The 18,222-nt window shown below is 44.6% G+C and overlaps 2 protein-coding genes across 2 annotated transcripts; both read right to left on the reverse strand.

Moving 5' to 3' along the window:
- Positions 1–2,223: 2,223 nt before the first annotated feature.
- LOC123347862 (olfactory receptor 6P1-like) lies at positions 2,224–3,189 on the reverse strand. Its single transcript, XM_044985051.1, has one exon. The coding sequence runs from the start codon at positions 3,187–3,189 to the stop codon at positions 2,224–2,226; it is 966 nt and encodes a 321-aa protein (XP_044840986.1).
- Positions 3,190–11,977: 8,788 nt separating this feature from the next.
- LOC123347863 (olfactory receptor 6B1-like) lies at positions 11,978–12,946 on the reverse strand. Its single transcript, XM_044985052.1, has one exon. The coding sequence runs from the start codon at positions 12,944–12,946 to the stop codon at positions 11,978–11,980; it is 969 nt and encodes a 322-aa protein (XP_044840987.1).
- Between the last annotated feature and the right edge of the window lie 5,276 nt (positions 12,947–18,222).

Consider the following 18,222-nt stretch of genomic DNA (forward strand, 5'->3'; position numbering starts at 1 on the left):
CTATGTCCGTAAGGTGGTGTGGCTGGATAGTCAGGTCATGTCCATCATTGGCAATGTTACCATGCCTCCAAAGCTTTGGTGACCATGCAATTGTCAACCATGTAGAAGCATTCCTTAGTAAAAATGTTCATAGTATTTTTTCTTCCATCCTAACAATATGCAATTTTTAGATTCATAGATTCCAAGGCCAGAAGGGACCATTGTGACCCTCCAGTCTGACCTCCTGGATAACACAAGCCAGAGAACTGCATCAAAATAATTCCTAGAGCAGAGGTTTTTTTTTAAAAAAAAATATTGAAAATTGTCAATAATGGAGAATACACCATGATCCTTGGTAAGTTGTTCCAATGGTTAATTAATCCCACTGTTAAAAATGTACACCTTATTTCCATCCTGACTTTGTCTAGCTTCAATTCCAGCCATTGAATGGTGTTAGACCTGTCTCTGCTAGATGGAAGAGATCATTGTTAAGTATTTGTTCCCCCTGGAGGTACTTAGAGACTGCAATGAGGTCCCCCTTTAACCTTCTCTTTGTTAAGCTACATCGATTGAGCTATAATATACGTACATTTTATAAAGAATCTAAGCTGATGCTGACCAGGATTTTCAAATAGGCCTTGGGTTCTCACCAGTCATTGAGTTTCAATGGAATTTAGACATCTGATTCTTTAGATCCCCTTGTTAACTGAGTAGAGCTTCACAAACTACCCATATACCTTGGTTAGCTCCTGGAGATCCTGATCGGAGCTGCCCAGGTAATTAAGAGCCAATAATAGGTGAAATTCACCCATCTGTAGAAGACTAGCCATGAGAGAGACTGAGGGAGGAAGACCCACATTCTTGCTCCTCAGTGCCAAGAGGATACCCCAGCTGCAGGTAAGGTGGGTGACAGCTGCAATGTAGCCTTCTGAGGTCCCCTTTACAAGGTTTGAGCTGGGGTCTACAGCAGACAGCAATTCCAAGCATGGTTGTATCCCATGGGCAGGAGCGGCGCCAGGGTTTCTGGCACCCTAGGCAGAATTCGGGGGGGCGGCATTTTGTGTGCTGAAGAAGGACCCTCTGCCGAAATGCCACAGGCGACAGTGGCAGTCATTGAGCTGGTCAATTGCCTGCCGCTGTTTTCCGCGGCATGTTGGCAGAAGGTCCTTCTTTGGCGGCGCGATGGGAGCAGAACCGGAAGCTCCCGTGCACCCCGTCGGGAGTGCACAAAATGCCACCTAGGGTCACCTAATGGAAGCGCCGGCCCTGCGCATGGGACCACTGAGGTAGGCTGTTGTCAGGGTCACAGATCTTTCAGACTGTGTAAGCTACACCAGGGGCTTCTCAGGCATGTCGAGGTACCTTTGTATCAGAGGGGTAGCCGTGTTAGTCTGGTTCTGTAGAAGCAGCAAAGAATCCTGTGGCACCTTATAGACTAACAGACGTTTTGCAGCATGAGCTTTCGTGGGTGAATAAGTGGGTATTCACCCACGAAAGCTCATGCTGCAAAACGTCTGTTAGTCTATGAGGTACCTTTGGCAGCTTTGAAAATCTCAATTTAACTGGATAAAGGTGCCTCAAAGACCAACAGATTCTCAGACTGTCAGGCCTATCAATAAGAAAAGAAGTACAATGAAAAATGCTGGGCCAGATCCCCCACTGGTGTAAATCAATATGGCTCCATTGACATCAGTGGGGCCAGATCCCCAGCTGGTGTAAATCAGCATCGCTCCATTGGCATAAATGGGACCAGATCCCCCATTGGTGTAAATACGCATAGCTCCATTGGTGTCAATGGTGCCAGATCCCCCACTGGTGTAAATAAGCATAGCTCCATTGGTGTCAATGAGGCCAGATTGCCATCTGTTGAATTCTGAAATGAGTGGAGCTACACCATAGATTAATAGATGCCCTGGCTCTATATCAAACGTAGATATGGCCCTCTCAATTATTTATTTATTCATTTATTCACCACTGTGGGAGCACTTCAAGGCCATAGCCCAGTTGGGCCCTGTTCTATTATGTGCTGTACAAAGATATAGCACTGTTCCCTTACAATTGGGAGGTAGAGTCTTTACCAAGTAAAGCTGATGCCTCACAAAGCCAGGACCAATGGGTGAAGAATAGAGCTGGAGAACTATTAGGAGACGAAGGGTAGCTATCGACTCCAGGGGGGTTACCCAACTTCTAATCTATCCCATGGGATCTCCAACAGGAGCCATTAACTGAGCCATCCATTCCCCATTAACCTATCTGAGACCCAAGAACATTATTTTCTGGTTTACTTCTGCCCCTAATAATTTTCCTGAGGGCCTTTTTGACATCCTGGTTCCTCAGGCAGTAAATGATGGGGTTGAAGAAGGGTACTATGACCGTGTAGAGCATGGACACCAACTTATTGGAGTCGAAGGCGTACATGGCCCTGGGCCGGGCGTAGGTGAAGAGGGTGGTGGAGTAGAAGATGATCACCACCACCAGATGGGAGGTGCAGGTGGAGAAGGCTTTCCATCTCCCCTGAGCCGTGGGGATCCGCGCAACAGTGGCCACTATGCAAGCATAAGAGGCCACCACCACAAGAAGTGGCAGTAGGATCATGATCAAGGCCAGGATAAAGTCCACCCTCTCCGCCAATGACATGTCGGTGCAGGCCAGGTTTAGCAGAGGTGAGATGTCACAGAAAAAGTGGTTGATGACTGAGCCACAGAAGGTCAAACGGGAGATGAAGACGACCTTGAGCATGGAGCTGGTGAAGCCACTCACCCATGACCCAGCCACCAAGCAGAAGCAGAGCCCATGGGTCATGATGGCCGAGTAGCGCAAGGGGCTACAGATGGCCACATAGCGGTCATAGGCCATGACAGCCAGAAGGACGCACTCGGTGCAGGCCAGAGCGATGAAAAAGTAGAGCTGGGCCATGCATCCCAGGAAGGAAATGTGCTGGCTTCCCCTCAGTAAGTCAAGCAGCATCTTAGGCACTGTGACGGTGATGTACCAGATCTCCAGGAAAGAGAGGCTGCTTAGGAAGAGGTACATAGGCTTGTGGAGGGGGTAGCTCACCTGGACCGTCACAATAATAACCACATTCTCCACGAGCGTCAGCATGTAGATGAGGAGGAAGATGAGGAAGAGCAGGATTTGCACCTCCTTCAGGGCAGTGGGGAACCCCAGGAGGATGAATTCCTGGACACTGCTCTCGTTTTCCTTCTTCATCTCCACATTTGAGAAAAACCTGGAGATACAGTAATAAAATCAATATTCAGCCATTGCCTAGAGCCATAGACTCCAAGGCCAGAAGGGTCCTCTGGGATCATCCGATCTGACCTCCTGTATAACACAGGCCAGAGAACTAAAATAATTCATAGAATAAGTGTAGCACGGCACATCATAAAGAAAGGGAAGAATTACAGAGAGGTGCTCTTAGAACCATGCTAACTGTATGTCTACACTGCAGTTAGACCCCCGTGGCTGGTCCGTGCCAGCTGACTCAGGCTAAGGGACTCAGGTAAAGGGGCTGTTTAATTGCAGTGTAGGCATTCAGGCAACCCAATCTCTGGGACCCTCTCACCTCACAGGTTCCTAGAGCCCGGGCTCCAGACCAAACCCAAATGTCTACACTATAATTAAACAGCCCCTTGGCCTGAGCCCTGCAAGCTCAAGTCAGCTGGCATGGGCCAGCCACGTGTTTTTAATTGCAGTGTGTCCATAACCTCTGACTCAGGTGGGCTAGGGTCTCGTCTTGGCTCTGTCTTTGATAGATACCTGCAGGAACAATGGGTTGGGTTTTTAAAGGAATTTAGGCACCCAGCTACCTGGTCCAATATTAATAATAGTCATACTTAGCTCCTTTAAAATAACATTCAGCTAAAGATCTCAAAGAGCATTACAAAGGGAGTTAAAAGCAAGACAAGAAGCTACCAGACAAGTTGCCCATTGGGAGCTGTGAATTCAATAGCTTGCTAGCCCATAGAGCATTTTCGACAAAGCATGTTCCAAAGGAGTTAAGTCTAGAGAAGAGAAGGCTGAAGGGAGGAGGGCAAACATGGAAACAGTCTGAATAAAGAGAAAATGCAAAGGGTGTTTGATGAGAGTTAGGGCTCTGTGTCTGTCAGGGAGGTCACGGAAGTCACGGAGTCCGTGACTTCTGCAGGGGCCAGAGTGGCTGACCCCAGCTGCCCAAGCAGCTGGCTCTTGGGCCAGCCACTGAAGTGGCCCCAGGGACAGACACACCAGCTGCTGCTCCAGCCTCTGGGCAGCAGTTCCTGGCTGGATGGATGGAGCAACCGCAGCCCGTGCCCCTGGCCAGCTGACTGGAACGTCCATGACCAGAGCCCTCCAGCAGCAGCCCCACACACACACATGCCACACACACCCAGTGCCCCCCCACCATTTAAACACAGGTATTTTTAGTATAAGTCATGGACAGGTCATGGACCCTGAATTTTTGTTTATTATTTATTTACTAAAAATACCCGTGACTAAATTGTAGCCTTACTTACAGTTTATAAGTACCAGATTTTATAATGGGCTCTTCATTCTAGCAGAGAAAGTTGAAGCATGATCCTGTGGTTGGAAGTTGAAGCTAGGCACATTCAGACTGGAAATAAGGTGCACATTTTTAATCGTGAGGCTAATTACCCATTGGAACAATTTAGTAATAGTAGGAGATATACCAATCTCCTAGAACTGGAAGGGACCTTGAAAGGTCATTGAGTCCAGCCCCCTGCCTACACTAGCAGGACCAATTTTTTTTGCCCCAGATCCCTAAGTGGCCCCCTCAAGAACTGAACTCACAACCCTGGGTTTAGCAAGCCAATGCTCAAACCACTGAGCTATCCCTCTGAGGTCCACTGAGTCATCCCTATAATTTACTAAGGGTCGTGATGGATTTTCCATCCCTGACAACTTTAAAACCAAGACTTGGTGTTTTTTCTTTGTGTTAAGATCTGCTCTAGTTCAAAGTGGGGTAAATTTAGGGAAGTCCACTGCAGGACTTCAGACTAGATGAAAACATTGGTCCCTCATGGCCTTAGAATCTATAATGTGGTGGCTTTAGTCAGTGGCATGAAACCTGACACTCCCTAGACAACTTGGGGTCAGAGGGATCTGATGTCTAGGGGTGGGATGGGGACAAAGTAGGAGTTAAGAAACCTGGTTTTACTCCTGGATCAGACAGAGACTTGCTAGATGGTGTAGGGCTATTGTCTATCAGACACCCTCAGGGGTGAACTATCACCCAAGCGGGTTTAGTGCTTTGAGATCTACCAAGTAGCACCACTTAATACAGCAGCCTAAGGCACCATACCAAAATCAAAATCTGTTAGTGCTTCCTATGAAACGACACAGGAAGCAGCGCATTGCCATCCTGAGTGGCAACTCACATGGGTCTGGCAGGGAGGGGCTTAATGAGAGGTCCTTAAATATCAGGAATGACAGCTGTTGCTGACTGAAAAATGTAATGTAAGGGAGAATTTTACATACACTGAAAACTGGATTTATTTTTACCCTGCATTAAATATCTTTCTCTGCAGAGCATTTACATAGTATTTTGGGGCCAGATTCTTAGTGGGTGTAAATTACTGTTGTTCCAAATTAGCCCCAAGTCACAAACAGGCGAGAATCTGTCCTTTGATCCATGCACCTCAAAGTGGGTAGATACTCTTAACCCAAATTTAAGACAGGGAAACCGAGGCACAGAGGGAGTGGTGAACTGGCTTGTTTGTGGTCACACATCGAGACAGTCAGTGGAAGAGCCAGGAGTACAACCCGAGTGTCCTGACATGACTTAACCACTGGACTGTGCACATTTATAAGAACAGATACGGAGACCAAATCAGTAAACCTTACCCACATGAGTAGTCCTGACTCACATGAGTGACTTCAAATAGGCTTCAGAAAGAAAGAAAGAAAGTTATGTGAATAAGTGTTGCATGATTCTATCAATTAGCAACTCATTGTTATGACCTCCATGTCCATTTTCTGGACAATTTGTCCATTCAACAATCTTGGAACAAACCCCCCCATCTAAGCAAGCATTCAGTTACTCCTCAGCCTCACATTACAGGCTGAACTCTACACTTGTAAGGGCATTTCAGTGCCCAGCTCCTGTAAAGTCACCCACAACCAGATATGTCTATATCCCTCTTCCAAACATAGTCTCCTCGTAGCAGAGAGATCTCGATTGAGATTTTCACAGGGGGCTAAGGGAGTTAGGTGCCTAACACCAAGTGAATTGCAGCAGAAGCCTTGTGCCTAACTCCCTTAGGCTCCTGTGAAAATCCCAGCCCTGTATATACATTAAGAAGGAACTCACCTCAGAGAGGCAGTCTGGATCCTGGCCATCTCGTGTTGCCCATACTCGATAATTCCAAAAGTAGTTGTCTGGCAAAAAGAAAGGAGCTGCCATTAAACGCAGACGCTTCATTTGCAGCCCACCTTAAAGTTATTATCACCTGATGCAGACCTCTGAGAGGTGTATTTGTGTCTGTGGGTGTGAATCCTGCTCCCTACTGGACGAAATGAGACCTGCTTCCAGTGTATGTGTCTTTATATTCTCAGACCAGCTAATGCACCTCTCAGAAACCACCATCACAATTTTCACCAGAGAGACATGATCGAATGGCATCAACAGGAGACTGGGAATCAGATACCTCTGGGTCCTAAGTTGACACTGAATTCCTCTATAATCTTGGGCAAGTCTCTTAACCCCATGTGCCTCGGTTTCCCCACCCATAAATTATGCATTCTGAAACTGGCTGAGCTCCCAAATGGGGCTGCTGTATGGATAGATTGACCTCCAAAAGTGCAACATGTTGGTGTAAGAAATTGACCCCAAGCACCACAGCCAGGGGCAAGATATAAGGCTGGGATTTTAAAGGATTTTAGGGGAGTTAGGTGTTCAAATCCCTTCACATTTCAAGGGGAACTGGACACTTAACTCCTTTAGGAGCCATTTGAAAATCTCAGCCTTAGCTCCTACCTGGAAGAGCTGTGGAGAGATGCAAGAGGCACTGAGTTGGGATGTCACTGAGCTAGCAGTGGAACATGAGCTGCACCATCCAGGCCATACCTGAGCCGATGCTTCTGTATACTGCAAATGAAACCAGTTCAGATATAGGAAATTTGCAGTCTCCAACAGAGCCCTTTCTCTGAAGATCTTCATCGATTTACTCCCCACGCTCACACATATAAATGTATCCACTCTGTCGGCTTCCTTGGTGACCCATGAGGACAGGTCTACAGACAAAGCCCTGGCTGAATGCTTCGTTTCTGCAATCAGCAGATGCTTGGTCTGTGGGGAAAAGGTACCTGCGATGATTAGGTCTGTGTGCTAATTAGAAGTTCCAGGCTAAGCAAGAGGGGGTGTGAAGAAACCGCGCAGAACTTCCTGGAGTGCTGGCAGATTCTGGGAGTGTGGATGAGATTTTTCCAAAGCACCTCAGGGCTGCTCGGGGGGGGGGGAAGTGGGGCAATTTGCCCCAGGCCCTGCAGGGGCCCCCACGAGAATATAGTGTTCTATAGTATTGTAACTTTTTTTTATGGAAGGGGCCCCCAAAATTGCTCTGCCCCAGGCCCCCTGAATCCTCTGGGTGGCCCTCAAGCACCTAAGGGAGTGAGGGAAGTAGTACACCTGAGACACAGTGAGTGGTTCCTGGTGCAGGGCCTTATACCCCACCCCCTCTTGCTCAAATCTGGGCCTGAAGTCACACTTTGGCCCAGAGTAAGGTTCTGAGCAAAGGGGGCTGAGCAAAGGGGGCCTGACAGGGCAGCTTGCAGAGGGCTAGACTGTCACCACAAGCCTAGAGCAAGGGAGTGTGTTGTGGCTGCACTGCCCCCAAAGCAGACCAGACTGGCACTTGGAGATCCGGACCCCAGTTCCCATTGGTTCCACATGGGAGATAATCTCCAACTGATACAGTTGACTGCCCCCTCTGCACTATCTCAGGGTTGGGGACGGAGTTGTGTGGAAGCAAGATTTTGTCCAATTCTCTTTCTGCCTGCCCACAAACTGATCCTCAACCCCCCCCACACACACCCACCCACCCATTGCAAGCAACACTACAAAATGCAGAGTTGGGTAAAAAAAATTAAACAAAACTCCCCCCCCCCAAAAAAAATTCTGTTTGGGTCGATCAAAACATTTTAGAAATTTCTGTGGATTTCAGCCAATTGTTTTTGTTGACCCCTTCCCCACGCCAAATATACCAAAAAAATCTAAACATTTCATTTTGACATTCTCTTAACAAAAAGTTTCAACACTTTGAGTTGAAATGACCTTTTGTTTCAAAATTATCTTTCATTTTATTTTTAAAACAAATTGGATTTTTTTAAAGCTCAAACTGGAACTGAAATGTTTTATTCACAAGCAACACAAAAAACAATCGACTTTCTGATATGCCAAAAAATGATTTTGGGGTCAAGCATAAACAATTTCATTTTTCAGTTTTTCGGACCTCCCAGCAAACTGAAAAATCCCTTATTTGCCTAGGTCTGGTGAAAGGCCCGTGCGAGAGATACAGAGCCAGAAAGCTACCATCTGACCCAGACTGAAGTGCCATGCAAGGTGTGCGAAGGAATCAGATTTGCCAAGCACAGCCCACTGTTCCGGGGAGTCAGGTGTCCTGGCTCCTCTTTAGAGCTATGGGCCTTGACAAGTCACCTTCACCTTTCTGTGATTCTGCTTCCCCTAGGGTGACCAGATGTCCCAATTTTATAGGGACACTCTTGATATTCAGGGCTTTGTCTTATATAAGCACCTATTACCCCTACCCCCTATCCTGATTTTTCACACTTGCCATCTGGTCACTCTAGCTTCTCCTCTCACCCTTTGTCTATTAAATATACCCATAGCTGGGCCTTATATTAGGACAGAACCCTCCAGTCTCTGGCTGTAAAGACGTGGGACTCTGACCTCTGAGTTAGAGGAATGGGTGTGATGGATTGCACAGTATTCCTCCTGGGCTGCTCACAGTCCACCTCTCATGCCACATCTCCCGGCTGGGCTGTGGGGCTCATTTCAGCACACCAGCCCTTGGGTTCTATGGACCAGCCCCTCCACAACCAGCTCCCGCTTCCCAGCTCCCCCTGCCATACCTTAATGTCTCCCCTGACAACTATCTTCCCTGCTATGGCCTGCACTTTACCCATTCTCCCTGCTGACTCAACATCTCACAACCTCCCCGGTGCCCCAAGAAACACTCCCCTAGACAGTGATGTCCTTCAGGGAGGAGGGACTTCAGGGTTTGACCCAATAAGAAGAGAATTCTAATTTTAGCCTAATATTATCCCTGCATTTTAGTTCCCCTTGTTCCTGATACTGCAGAAGGAAAGGACACGGATTCACGCTGCTCTTCCTTTATTTTTCAGTATTGGTTCATTTTCCAGCCACAAAAGTAAACCTCATGTCACATGCACATCTGTCTGCAACCCTTCTTTAAGGGGGGAAGAAGATATCAGAGGAGATTCTGGCCTAATAAACTTTTCAAAAGCCTCCAGAGGCTGAATGCTCAAAGGGAGTTGATTTCAATAGATGTTAGGAGCTTAAATAGAAGTTAGGAACCTAAGTCCTTTTGAGCATTCAGCCCTGCATGACTAACTCCCATTTAAATCAATGACTTTTAGGCACCAATCTGTCTTAAACCCCCCGCTAGACACATAAAAATCAGGACCTGTATAAAATTAGCCCTCTTTTCCTCCACAGATCTACTCCCACGTGTGTTTAGAATTGGGCTGGTCAGAATTTATTTTCCCCCCAGGGGAAAATTTTGACTTGTCACTGAAAAAAAGAAAACTAAACATTGTGCTCATTTTTGGTTAAAAAATATTTTATTGTAACAACAACAACAACAACAACAAAAAGGTGTTTTGGCCAAAAATTGATTTTTTTTCTCAGATGAAAACTGGAACCATTTTGGTTTTCTGTTTTCCAATGAAAAATGGGGGAAAAATGCAAAAAGCAGATATTTTCCATAAACATGTTTTTTTTTATTTGAAAACCCAGTTGCCTGTCAAAAATCATCAATGGAAAATTTTCAACCCGCCTTATTGCTCCCAGTGACTGTTGTGTTCCTCCTTTTGGCTTTGCCTATCCAATGCAGCTGGGGGAGAATTAAGTCAAGTCTTTGGCTGCTTGTCCAACATCATCAGAACTGTTCACTAAATTCAAACCATCTGATGAGGGAAGAATTTGAAGATAATGAGTTTGTACAGGTAGAGATAAGGGTAGGATTTGGGAAAGGGGGGTTATGCAAAGGTCATGAAGATCAGGATTTGAAGGTGATGGGGCTGTGCAGGGGTCACAGAGTGCAGGGTGCGAAGGGGATAGGAGCTACACGAGGTCATTGAGGCTGTAATTTGTCCAACAGAAGCAGTCTTGCTGAGGATTCTGTCTCAGAAGGAAAGAAACCAGCTTGACACTCAGATCCCAGGTGGGTTTGTAGGGCCAGTCTACCCTGTATTACTTGTAATATGAATGCATGTGATCTGGAGTCATCAGGAGACAATAGAGCAGGCGTTTAATCTATTTTGGTAATTATACGGTCCTAATCTCCCTAGTATTTGAGCATCTCACAACCAGTAAAGGATTCCTTCCTGAGAACAGAAAAAATATCCTAATTCACAGATGAGGAGCTAAGGTCAGGGTAGCAAAATGACTTATGTAAGGAAATCTGTTCTGAGATGATGCGTCCCAGTGCAGTGTCCTACCCACATCACTCTTAACCACCTATGCTGCCTACCTAAGGGAATTATCCACTCAATTGTCTAGTATTTTGGTGCCTAAATCATTTAGGCCCCTTTGAATTCCCAGTAACATTTTAAGAGTATTTCATAGTGAGCATTCCTAGCCTAGCCACAGGTGAGCTCTGCCTCCAGATTTGGAAGCCAAAATTAAACTTCTTCAAAGTTCAGAGATACTGAGATATTGGGTTTGGGTTCAGCTATTATAGATCTCCCATATGGGAAATGTCCTGTATAAAATAATGATGTGGTTTTATTGTAATTATCCCTAGACCAGGAAGGATTTGATTTTTATTGGTGGAGGCTGGTGAACATTAGTTTCATTGTACATACCCAAGCCGACGAAAAATATTTCCATCAATAATAGTTACAATTTACACATAGGTAAAGTAAGAGAAATGCTACTTGAGAACGTATTAGACACCAACTTTAAATAATTATCTGCCCCTCCCCCAAATTTCCTACCACTGAGAAAATTGGGGGAAAAAATGCTTAAAACCCAAAATATCACACAACTGTGAAAATGTAAATCAAGGAAAATAGACAAAAATGCTTAAAAATAAACATCAATATTATCCATCAAAATTATAAAAATACAAAAATCATATTCTGCAGAGATTAATTATCCTATAGAATTGAATCCACACTGACCTGAAGGGGAGACACCCAACTCCCAAAACACTTTTTATTCAGCTATTACTCAAGAAAATTCACTACTTCTGTGGAATCTGCATGAGTACAGAATAACTAATGCCCTCTGGATTTGGTCCATTGATTTCTTAGGGCCAGTGAAAAAGTTATCCCTGCAAACCATTTCCAGGGCATTGTCCAGCTTTATCCCAGGAGATTGGCCTCCCATCTGTTCCCTTGGGGACTTAACTCCATAGTCTATATCCCAATTTCCAAATCTCTTTGACTATTAGACACCAAATATTGGCTAGCATTGGAACACAAGGTCTAATATGCAACCCAAATTCCAGGACCTTCCAACCCATATTGACAATTTTACACCTCAGCCATGTCCTATTTTATGGTCCCCTGAAGCAAAGAAGAGATAGGATTTGGATATACTGACTAGAAAGGAGATTCAGTATTGAGGCTTCTGGAGACAGACTGGCAATGTGGTTGCCTCAGGTTTTTGAGCACCCATCTTGTATTGCAAACAGAGTCTCCATAACTACCAGATTTAAATTCCATCATAAGTGTGCTACGTCTTCCTTCTTGCCTCCACACCTAATTTTCCACCAGTAGGAAATTCTCTGTCCTACTGAGAGATGGTGACCAGGATAGGAACCTTGTGGACAGCATTCACACCACAGAAAGCTCTCCTCAGAGCTCCCTTCACTTCCTGGTTCCTCAGGCAGTAAATGAAGGGGTTTAGCATGGGGGTGACAATCGTGTACACCACTGAAACCAGTTTGTTCAAGTCAAATGGGTGGATCCTCTTGGGCCGGGCGTACATGAAGAGGGTGGCTGAGAAGAAGATGACAACGACAGTGAGGTGGGAAGCGCAAGTGGAGAAGGCCTTCCTCTTGCCCTGGGCGGTGGGGATGCGCAAGATGGTGCCGATGATGCAGACATAGGAGACAATGGTGATGGACAGCGGGACCAGAAGGATGAACAAAGCCAGGATGAAGTCCACTATCTCTGCCACCGTCATGTCTGTGCAGGCCATGTTCAATAAAGGACTGATATCACAGAAGAAGTGGTTGATGACATTGGACCCACAGAATGACAGCTGGGAAATGAAGATGACCTTCAGCATGGAAGCCAGGAAGCCCACTAGCCAGGAGCCCACTGCTAGTTGCAGGCAGAGCCGGTGAGTCATCATGACTGGGTAGCGCAGCGGGTTGCAGATGGCCACATACCGGTCATAGGCCATGACGGCTAGGAGCACGCACTCGGTGCATATGAGGGAGCTGAAGAAGTAGAGTTGTGTCATGCATCCCACAAAGGAGATGCTCTTGCTCTCCAATAGGAAATTAGCCAGCAGTTTTGGGACAGTGACTGAGATGTACCAGGCCTCCAGGAAGGAGAGGTTGCTGAGGAAGAAATACATGGGCTTGTGGAGGTTATTGTTTGTCTTGATCAGGGTGATGATGACCACGTTCTCCAGGAGGGTCAGCAAATAAGCCGCCAAGAATACCATGAAGAGAAGCACTTGCAGCTCTGGGACAGTTGGGAATCCCATCAGGATGAACTCCTGGAATCTGGTGTCATTCTCCCACTCCATGCTGAGAGGCACAGAATCAAGCAGCAAAGAAAGAAAAATGTGGGAGAAAAACACATAGAAGAAGAAAAAAGAACAAAGAACATAAGAAATAGAAAGCAATAGTCAGAAGAAGAGAAAAGGTGGAGAAAGAGATAGGAGAGAGAAATATGGAAAGGAGACGTGATGAAAAGAAAAAAAATGAAGAGCAAAAAGACAAAATAAAGTTATATGGTATTGACTACATAGAGCATTTCAAAGACACAGACACCCACTTCCTGTGATTCTTCCCAGCAGGGCTTTACTTCTATATTTTGTGGATCAAATTTTAAAAGACACAAATAGGAGTTGGGTGCCCAAATCCCTTTGAGTTACAATGTGCCTTCAAAATTCTCTCCCTCCAGCAGCAGACTCCGCACCATAATTCTGAGGACCGCTCGCCAATGTCTCCCTCTCAGCTATATCGCATCTTGATTCAGAAAACTTTGTAGCCCTCCAAAGCTGAATGTTTAATGCAGGAGGTCAGGCTGTGGTTTTAAAGAGCATAATGGAGGTTGGCCCCCAACTCACTGGATGTCCCAGCCTAGATCTGCAGTGAATACTTTGGCCAGCTCATAAACTAGACTACAGTGCCAGAGAACATACTTCAGATCTACAAGAAGCAGTGTGGCCTTATGACTCCAGTACAGAGTTGGCATTTAGGTGATCTGGGTTCTGCTCCTGGCCTGCTGGGTGACCTTGCTCATGACCCTGCCTCAGTTTCCTCATTTGTAAGATAAGCATAATGATATGGCCCTTGTAAGTAAACAACTCTGAGCTCCATTTATGACAAATTTGTTGTTATTATTCTAACAGATTAAGGCTTGGAATTTCAAAGGAAACTAAGAGAATTTGGCACCCAACTCCCATTGAAGTTTAGTGGCAGTTGGGTACCAAATCCCTTAGGCAAACTTTGAAAGTCCTCACCTAAGCCCAATGTTTTCCACATTTTGAGTTTGCTGATAACTGCATGGGCCTTGTTTAGGCCATGAGTTGGTTTGTTTTATGTTTGTCATTTCTTTGTTTCTTTAAAACAAACAAACAAACAAACCATCCTTTTTCTGTGTAATCACAGAAAAGCAAGAAAACGGTGGGCCAGATACCCTGCTGATGTGAACTAGTATAGCTTCTTTGACTCCCGCAGTGTGACACCAGTTTACACCCGCTGGGGATCTGGACCAGCAGTCCTTATTGCTTCAGTGTGGGGAAGTAGACCTGGAATTTAAGAACAGTGAGAGGAAAATAGACTAATTGATTCACACACACTCAGCTTTGCATCTGGGACTTCATACCAGCATCAGCATCAGACAAGAGCAATTGGGGCCATTCCAGGATCCAATCTCTGGCTGTTCCCAAGAAATAGGAAAAACTCACTGGGGCTTAATCCTGCTATCTTCTAGGCACACTGGTCCGAACCAGCCATCACTTATGTGTGTGCTTAACTTTCTGCATGAGTAATTCCATTGCAGTCAATGAGCTCACATGCTTAACTTCAAAACACTGCTTAAGTGATATTCCGGGTTGGGGCCAGCAGGATCAATCACCTATGGGGAATTCTTTTTATCATTGGTGTTATTGTACTAAAAACAATGATTTTGTTATTATTATGTGCTACAATGTTATAGTGTGTAGGGCCAACACTTCAGTGATGATGATGATGATGATGATGATGATGATGACTGATAGAAACTTAAATGCAAAATTAAAATATTGTTTCTGTGAGAGTTGATCTAACGAAAACATAAAGAGGCAAAAATATCTCTTTCCCCATACCCCCCATCTATCTATCTATCTATCTATCTATCTTAACAGTCAAATTGTCTAATATAAAGCAGAAGAGACAAACATTTTAAAAACAATTAAGAAATTGTATCAGTACATCTCTCTGTCTCCCCATTTGTACTTTTCTCTTCTAGTCATGAGTGTCAGAATGCCTTTTCAACATAACTTTAAATGATACTAGTTTAATATTCATTTCATGTTGTAAAAATAAAAGGAAACAAAAATATACACAGACTCATATTTACCTCTGATAGATGAGACCTCATTTTCATAAAATAAATATTTTGAAAATTGGCACAGGTAAATCTATAAACAGTCATAGATTCAGAGGCAACAGTGCATACGCCAGACACACTATGGCCCAATCCTGCAAATTCCTGTGCATAAGATTGGTAACATTATGAGCCTTTAGTGCCACAAGTAATGTCATTTACTACAACAGGGATAACAATGAGTTAGGGATGTTTCCTCACAGACAGGACTAGAGTAGAGTAACTAGAAGTGAGTAGAAACTGAATAAAGAATTTCTGGCTGTCTGATCTAATCTCTGTCCCATCCCCCCTCTCTGAGTTCTGTAGTATTTTTAAGTAGTATAATTTTTTAAGTAGTATAATTACTGCACCAATCTAAAACCAGATATATATTTGCAAAAATTCCCAGCACATTATTGTTCAAGAATCTAATAAATCCAGCCACGAGCAAGCTCTCCGAAGAAGAAATAATAACGACAACGACAACAGCAGTAATGGTGTTTCTAAATTAAACCCACTCTTTAAATTTCTCTTTGGCTCATTTTATCTTTTCATCTAATAAAAGGTATTACCTCACCTTCCTTGTCTGTCTCATATCCCGGGACCAACACGGCTATAACAACACTGCAAACTATCTATCTATCTATCTATCTATCTATCTATCTATCATGATGACCCTGAGTGTATTCCCAAAACTCCCTTTAAAATCAGTGTAATTTCGGTTACATTACAGATCAAGGATCTTATCCAAGCAGAGTTCCCAAGTAAGAATAAAAGAAAAAAAATTCCATTCCTTTACTTTAGCAGCAGATCGACAGCGAGGATCTAGTCACATCCTCGGACTCATTAGCCAAATCTCCTCCCTGCATCCTCTCAGGGCCACATTCAAAGGTGATGTAAGCAGATGCAACTCCACAAACTAAATGCCCTGCTTCTAGCAGTTCTGACTTTGTCCCAGAAGCAAGGAACAGCACAGTAAATATACTCATTAACCCCTGCGGTCTAATTGTCCCTCTGAGCTCCCAGTGCTGGTAGCACATGTATGTCATTCATGCTAGTTGAGAGAAATTTGGGGCCCCCTTACATCATGTGCAACGGAGCCCCAACCCCTCACATTTCACTTTATTTACACAGATGTTACAGACATTTTTTTTTGCGAGGGGGGCACCTGAGCTCAGAACCCGAGTGCAATTGTCCCTCCCCCACCCTCCTCCTCTGCCCTGTGTATGTGTAACTGACTAAGGGCTGTATAAGCATTGGCTGAATGGGTCCTGGACATGAAACCTGAACGCAGACAAAGTTGATTCTGTGCTCATGGGTGTGTAGTGACCTAGAGCCTATGTAGCCCAACTAAATCAGGGTGCATGTGTCTGGCCCAGGGGGAGTAATTCCTGTTATTATTATTGCTGTTACTTAAAGGAAGATTTTAAGCAGGAAGACAGGTCATCGGGTTAAGACACTGTAGTGGGACTCAAGCAAGCAGCAGTCAATTTCTCATTTTACTACACACTTCCTGTGTGAGCTTGGACAACTCATTCAGGCCAGATTTTGAAAGATACAAAACCAGGTCATTCTTTCCCAGGAGGTCAGACTACATGATCATGATGGCCCCTTCTGGCCTTAACATCTATGAGGTACCTAGCAGGCTTTTCAAAAGTGCCTAAGGAGTTTAGGCACCCAGCTGTCATAGAAATCTATGGGAGTTAGATATCTAACCTGCTTGCATGGTTGGCAAATCTCACTAGGTGCCTAGCTACAGTTTTAGGTACCTAAATACCTTTAACGGTCTAGCCCATGCTTATGTTCTCCAACTGGAAAGAGTGGACGATAATACTTAACATTGCTTGTGCATGCTGGGCTTTAAAGGAACCTAAGGGAGTTAGAAACCAAACTCTCAATGATTAAGAATAGGAAATGGTTATCAAACTGCCTTGTACCCCTTGGAAAATCCTAGCTATAGAGGATCTAGGATAATGTCACATTAATCTGAGATAGGAGCTCTCTATGGAGTTATAACAATAAAAGTATCTCCTGCACTGGCATAATCTGCCTGATCAATAATGTGAAAAAATCTGGCGAGACACTTGTAAAGCAATGGTTTCTCTAATTTATATAAATGCAATTATAATAATAATCTGTGTCTTTATCCATAGATATTTTATGCTGATCTCTTCTCTAGCCATCCCCAGGCACATATCTTTCTGCCTCTCAGTGCACAACACCCCTTGCAATGGGCATACTCACACTATTACATATTGTAATACTGTATTGAGAAAGAGGGAAGGCTGGTTTGGGGCCCAGATTTTCAAATGTCCACTAAGTTGAGACCCCCTTGGGACCAGTTTTCACTGTGTGCCCTTGACATCAGTGGCTGCTGTGCATGTTCAGCAGCTCTGGGCATGAAGTCCAAGTGGTATCAGGTTGGACAGCTAAGTTTGGTGGAAACTTGTTAACAATTTTGAAAGCACCAAAAGGCATATGTTTAAAGATAGGTAGGCACTGAGTGGGATTTTTCAAAAGCTCCTGTGCACTTAATACCCATAGGTGTTAGGCACCAAGATCCCACTAAGCACCTAAATACCTTTAAAAACATGTCCCTAAGTGACTTAGGCACCTACGACCCACTGACTTTCTATCACACTGTTCTGTGGATCTCATTTGGACGTGTCTCAAGATGTCACCACTCATTTGGACACATACCCAAGACAACCCAATGCTTCAGTAATGTACTAGCTATTTTGTGTATCCATGAACAATCCCACCCTCCAGTGACTAATCCAACAAGCCGAAAAGAGCTTTAATCTTGTTTTTTCTCTGCTTGAGTGTTGGAGGACTGACTTCTCAGAGCCAAAGGTTCCAGTCCAGTCACTAAGTACATTTGTCAATCTACATCGTTTTGCACGAGGTCAGATTAGATATTCATCATGGTCTCATCTGACCTTGAAATCTATAAAGCAGGAGTTAAGTCAAAAGTTTTCCAAAGATGGCCAACTCTTTGGCAAATTTGGATGTTATGTGTGTTGGTTGCGTAACCAGGTAGCCCCATATATGTTTTGTGTCTCCCTTTTTTGCCTGCTCCATAGGAAGTACAATGTTAAAACCCCAACCAACAACAGCTGCCTCTTTAGCTCATGGTATAGTCACTTATGTCTTCAGCTCCTAAGCACCCTGGTTCCATCCCTGACAGCTAACCTCTTTGTGTAACCTGGGTTCTGTCATTTCGTTTGA

This window comes from Mauremys mutica, chromosome 13, assembly GCF_020497125.1.
Source record: "Mauremys mutica isolate MM-2020 ecotype Southern chromosome 13, ASM2049712v1, whole genome shotgun sequence".
NCBI classification, from domain to species: domain Eukaryota; kingdom Metazoa; phylum Chordata; order Testudines; family Geoemydidae; genus Mauremys; species Mauremys mutica.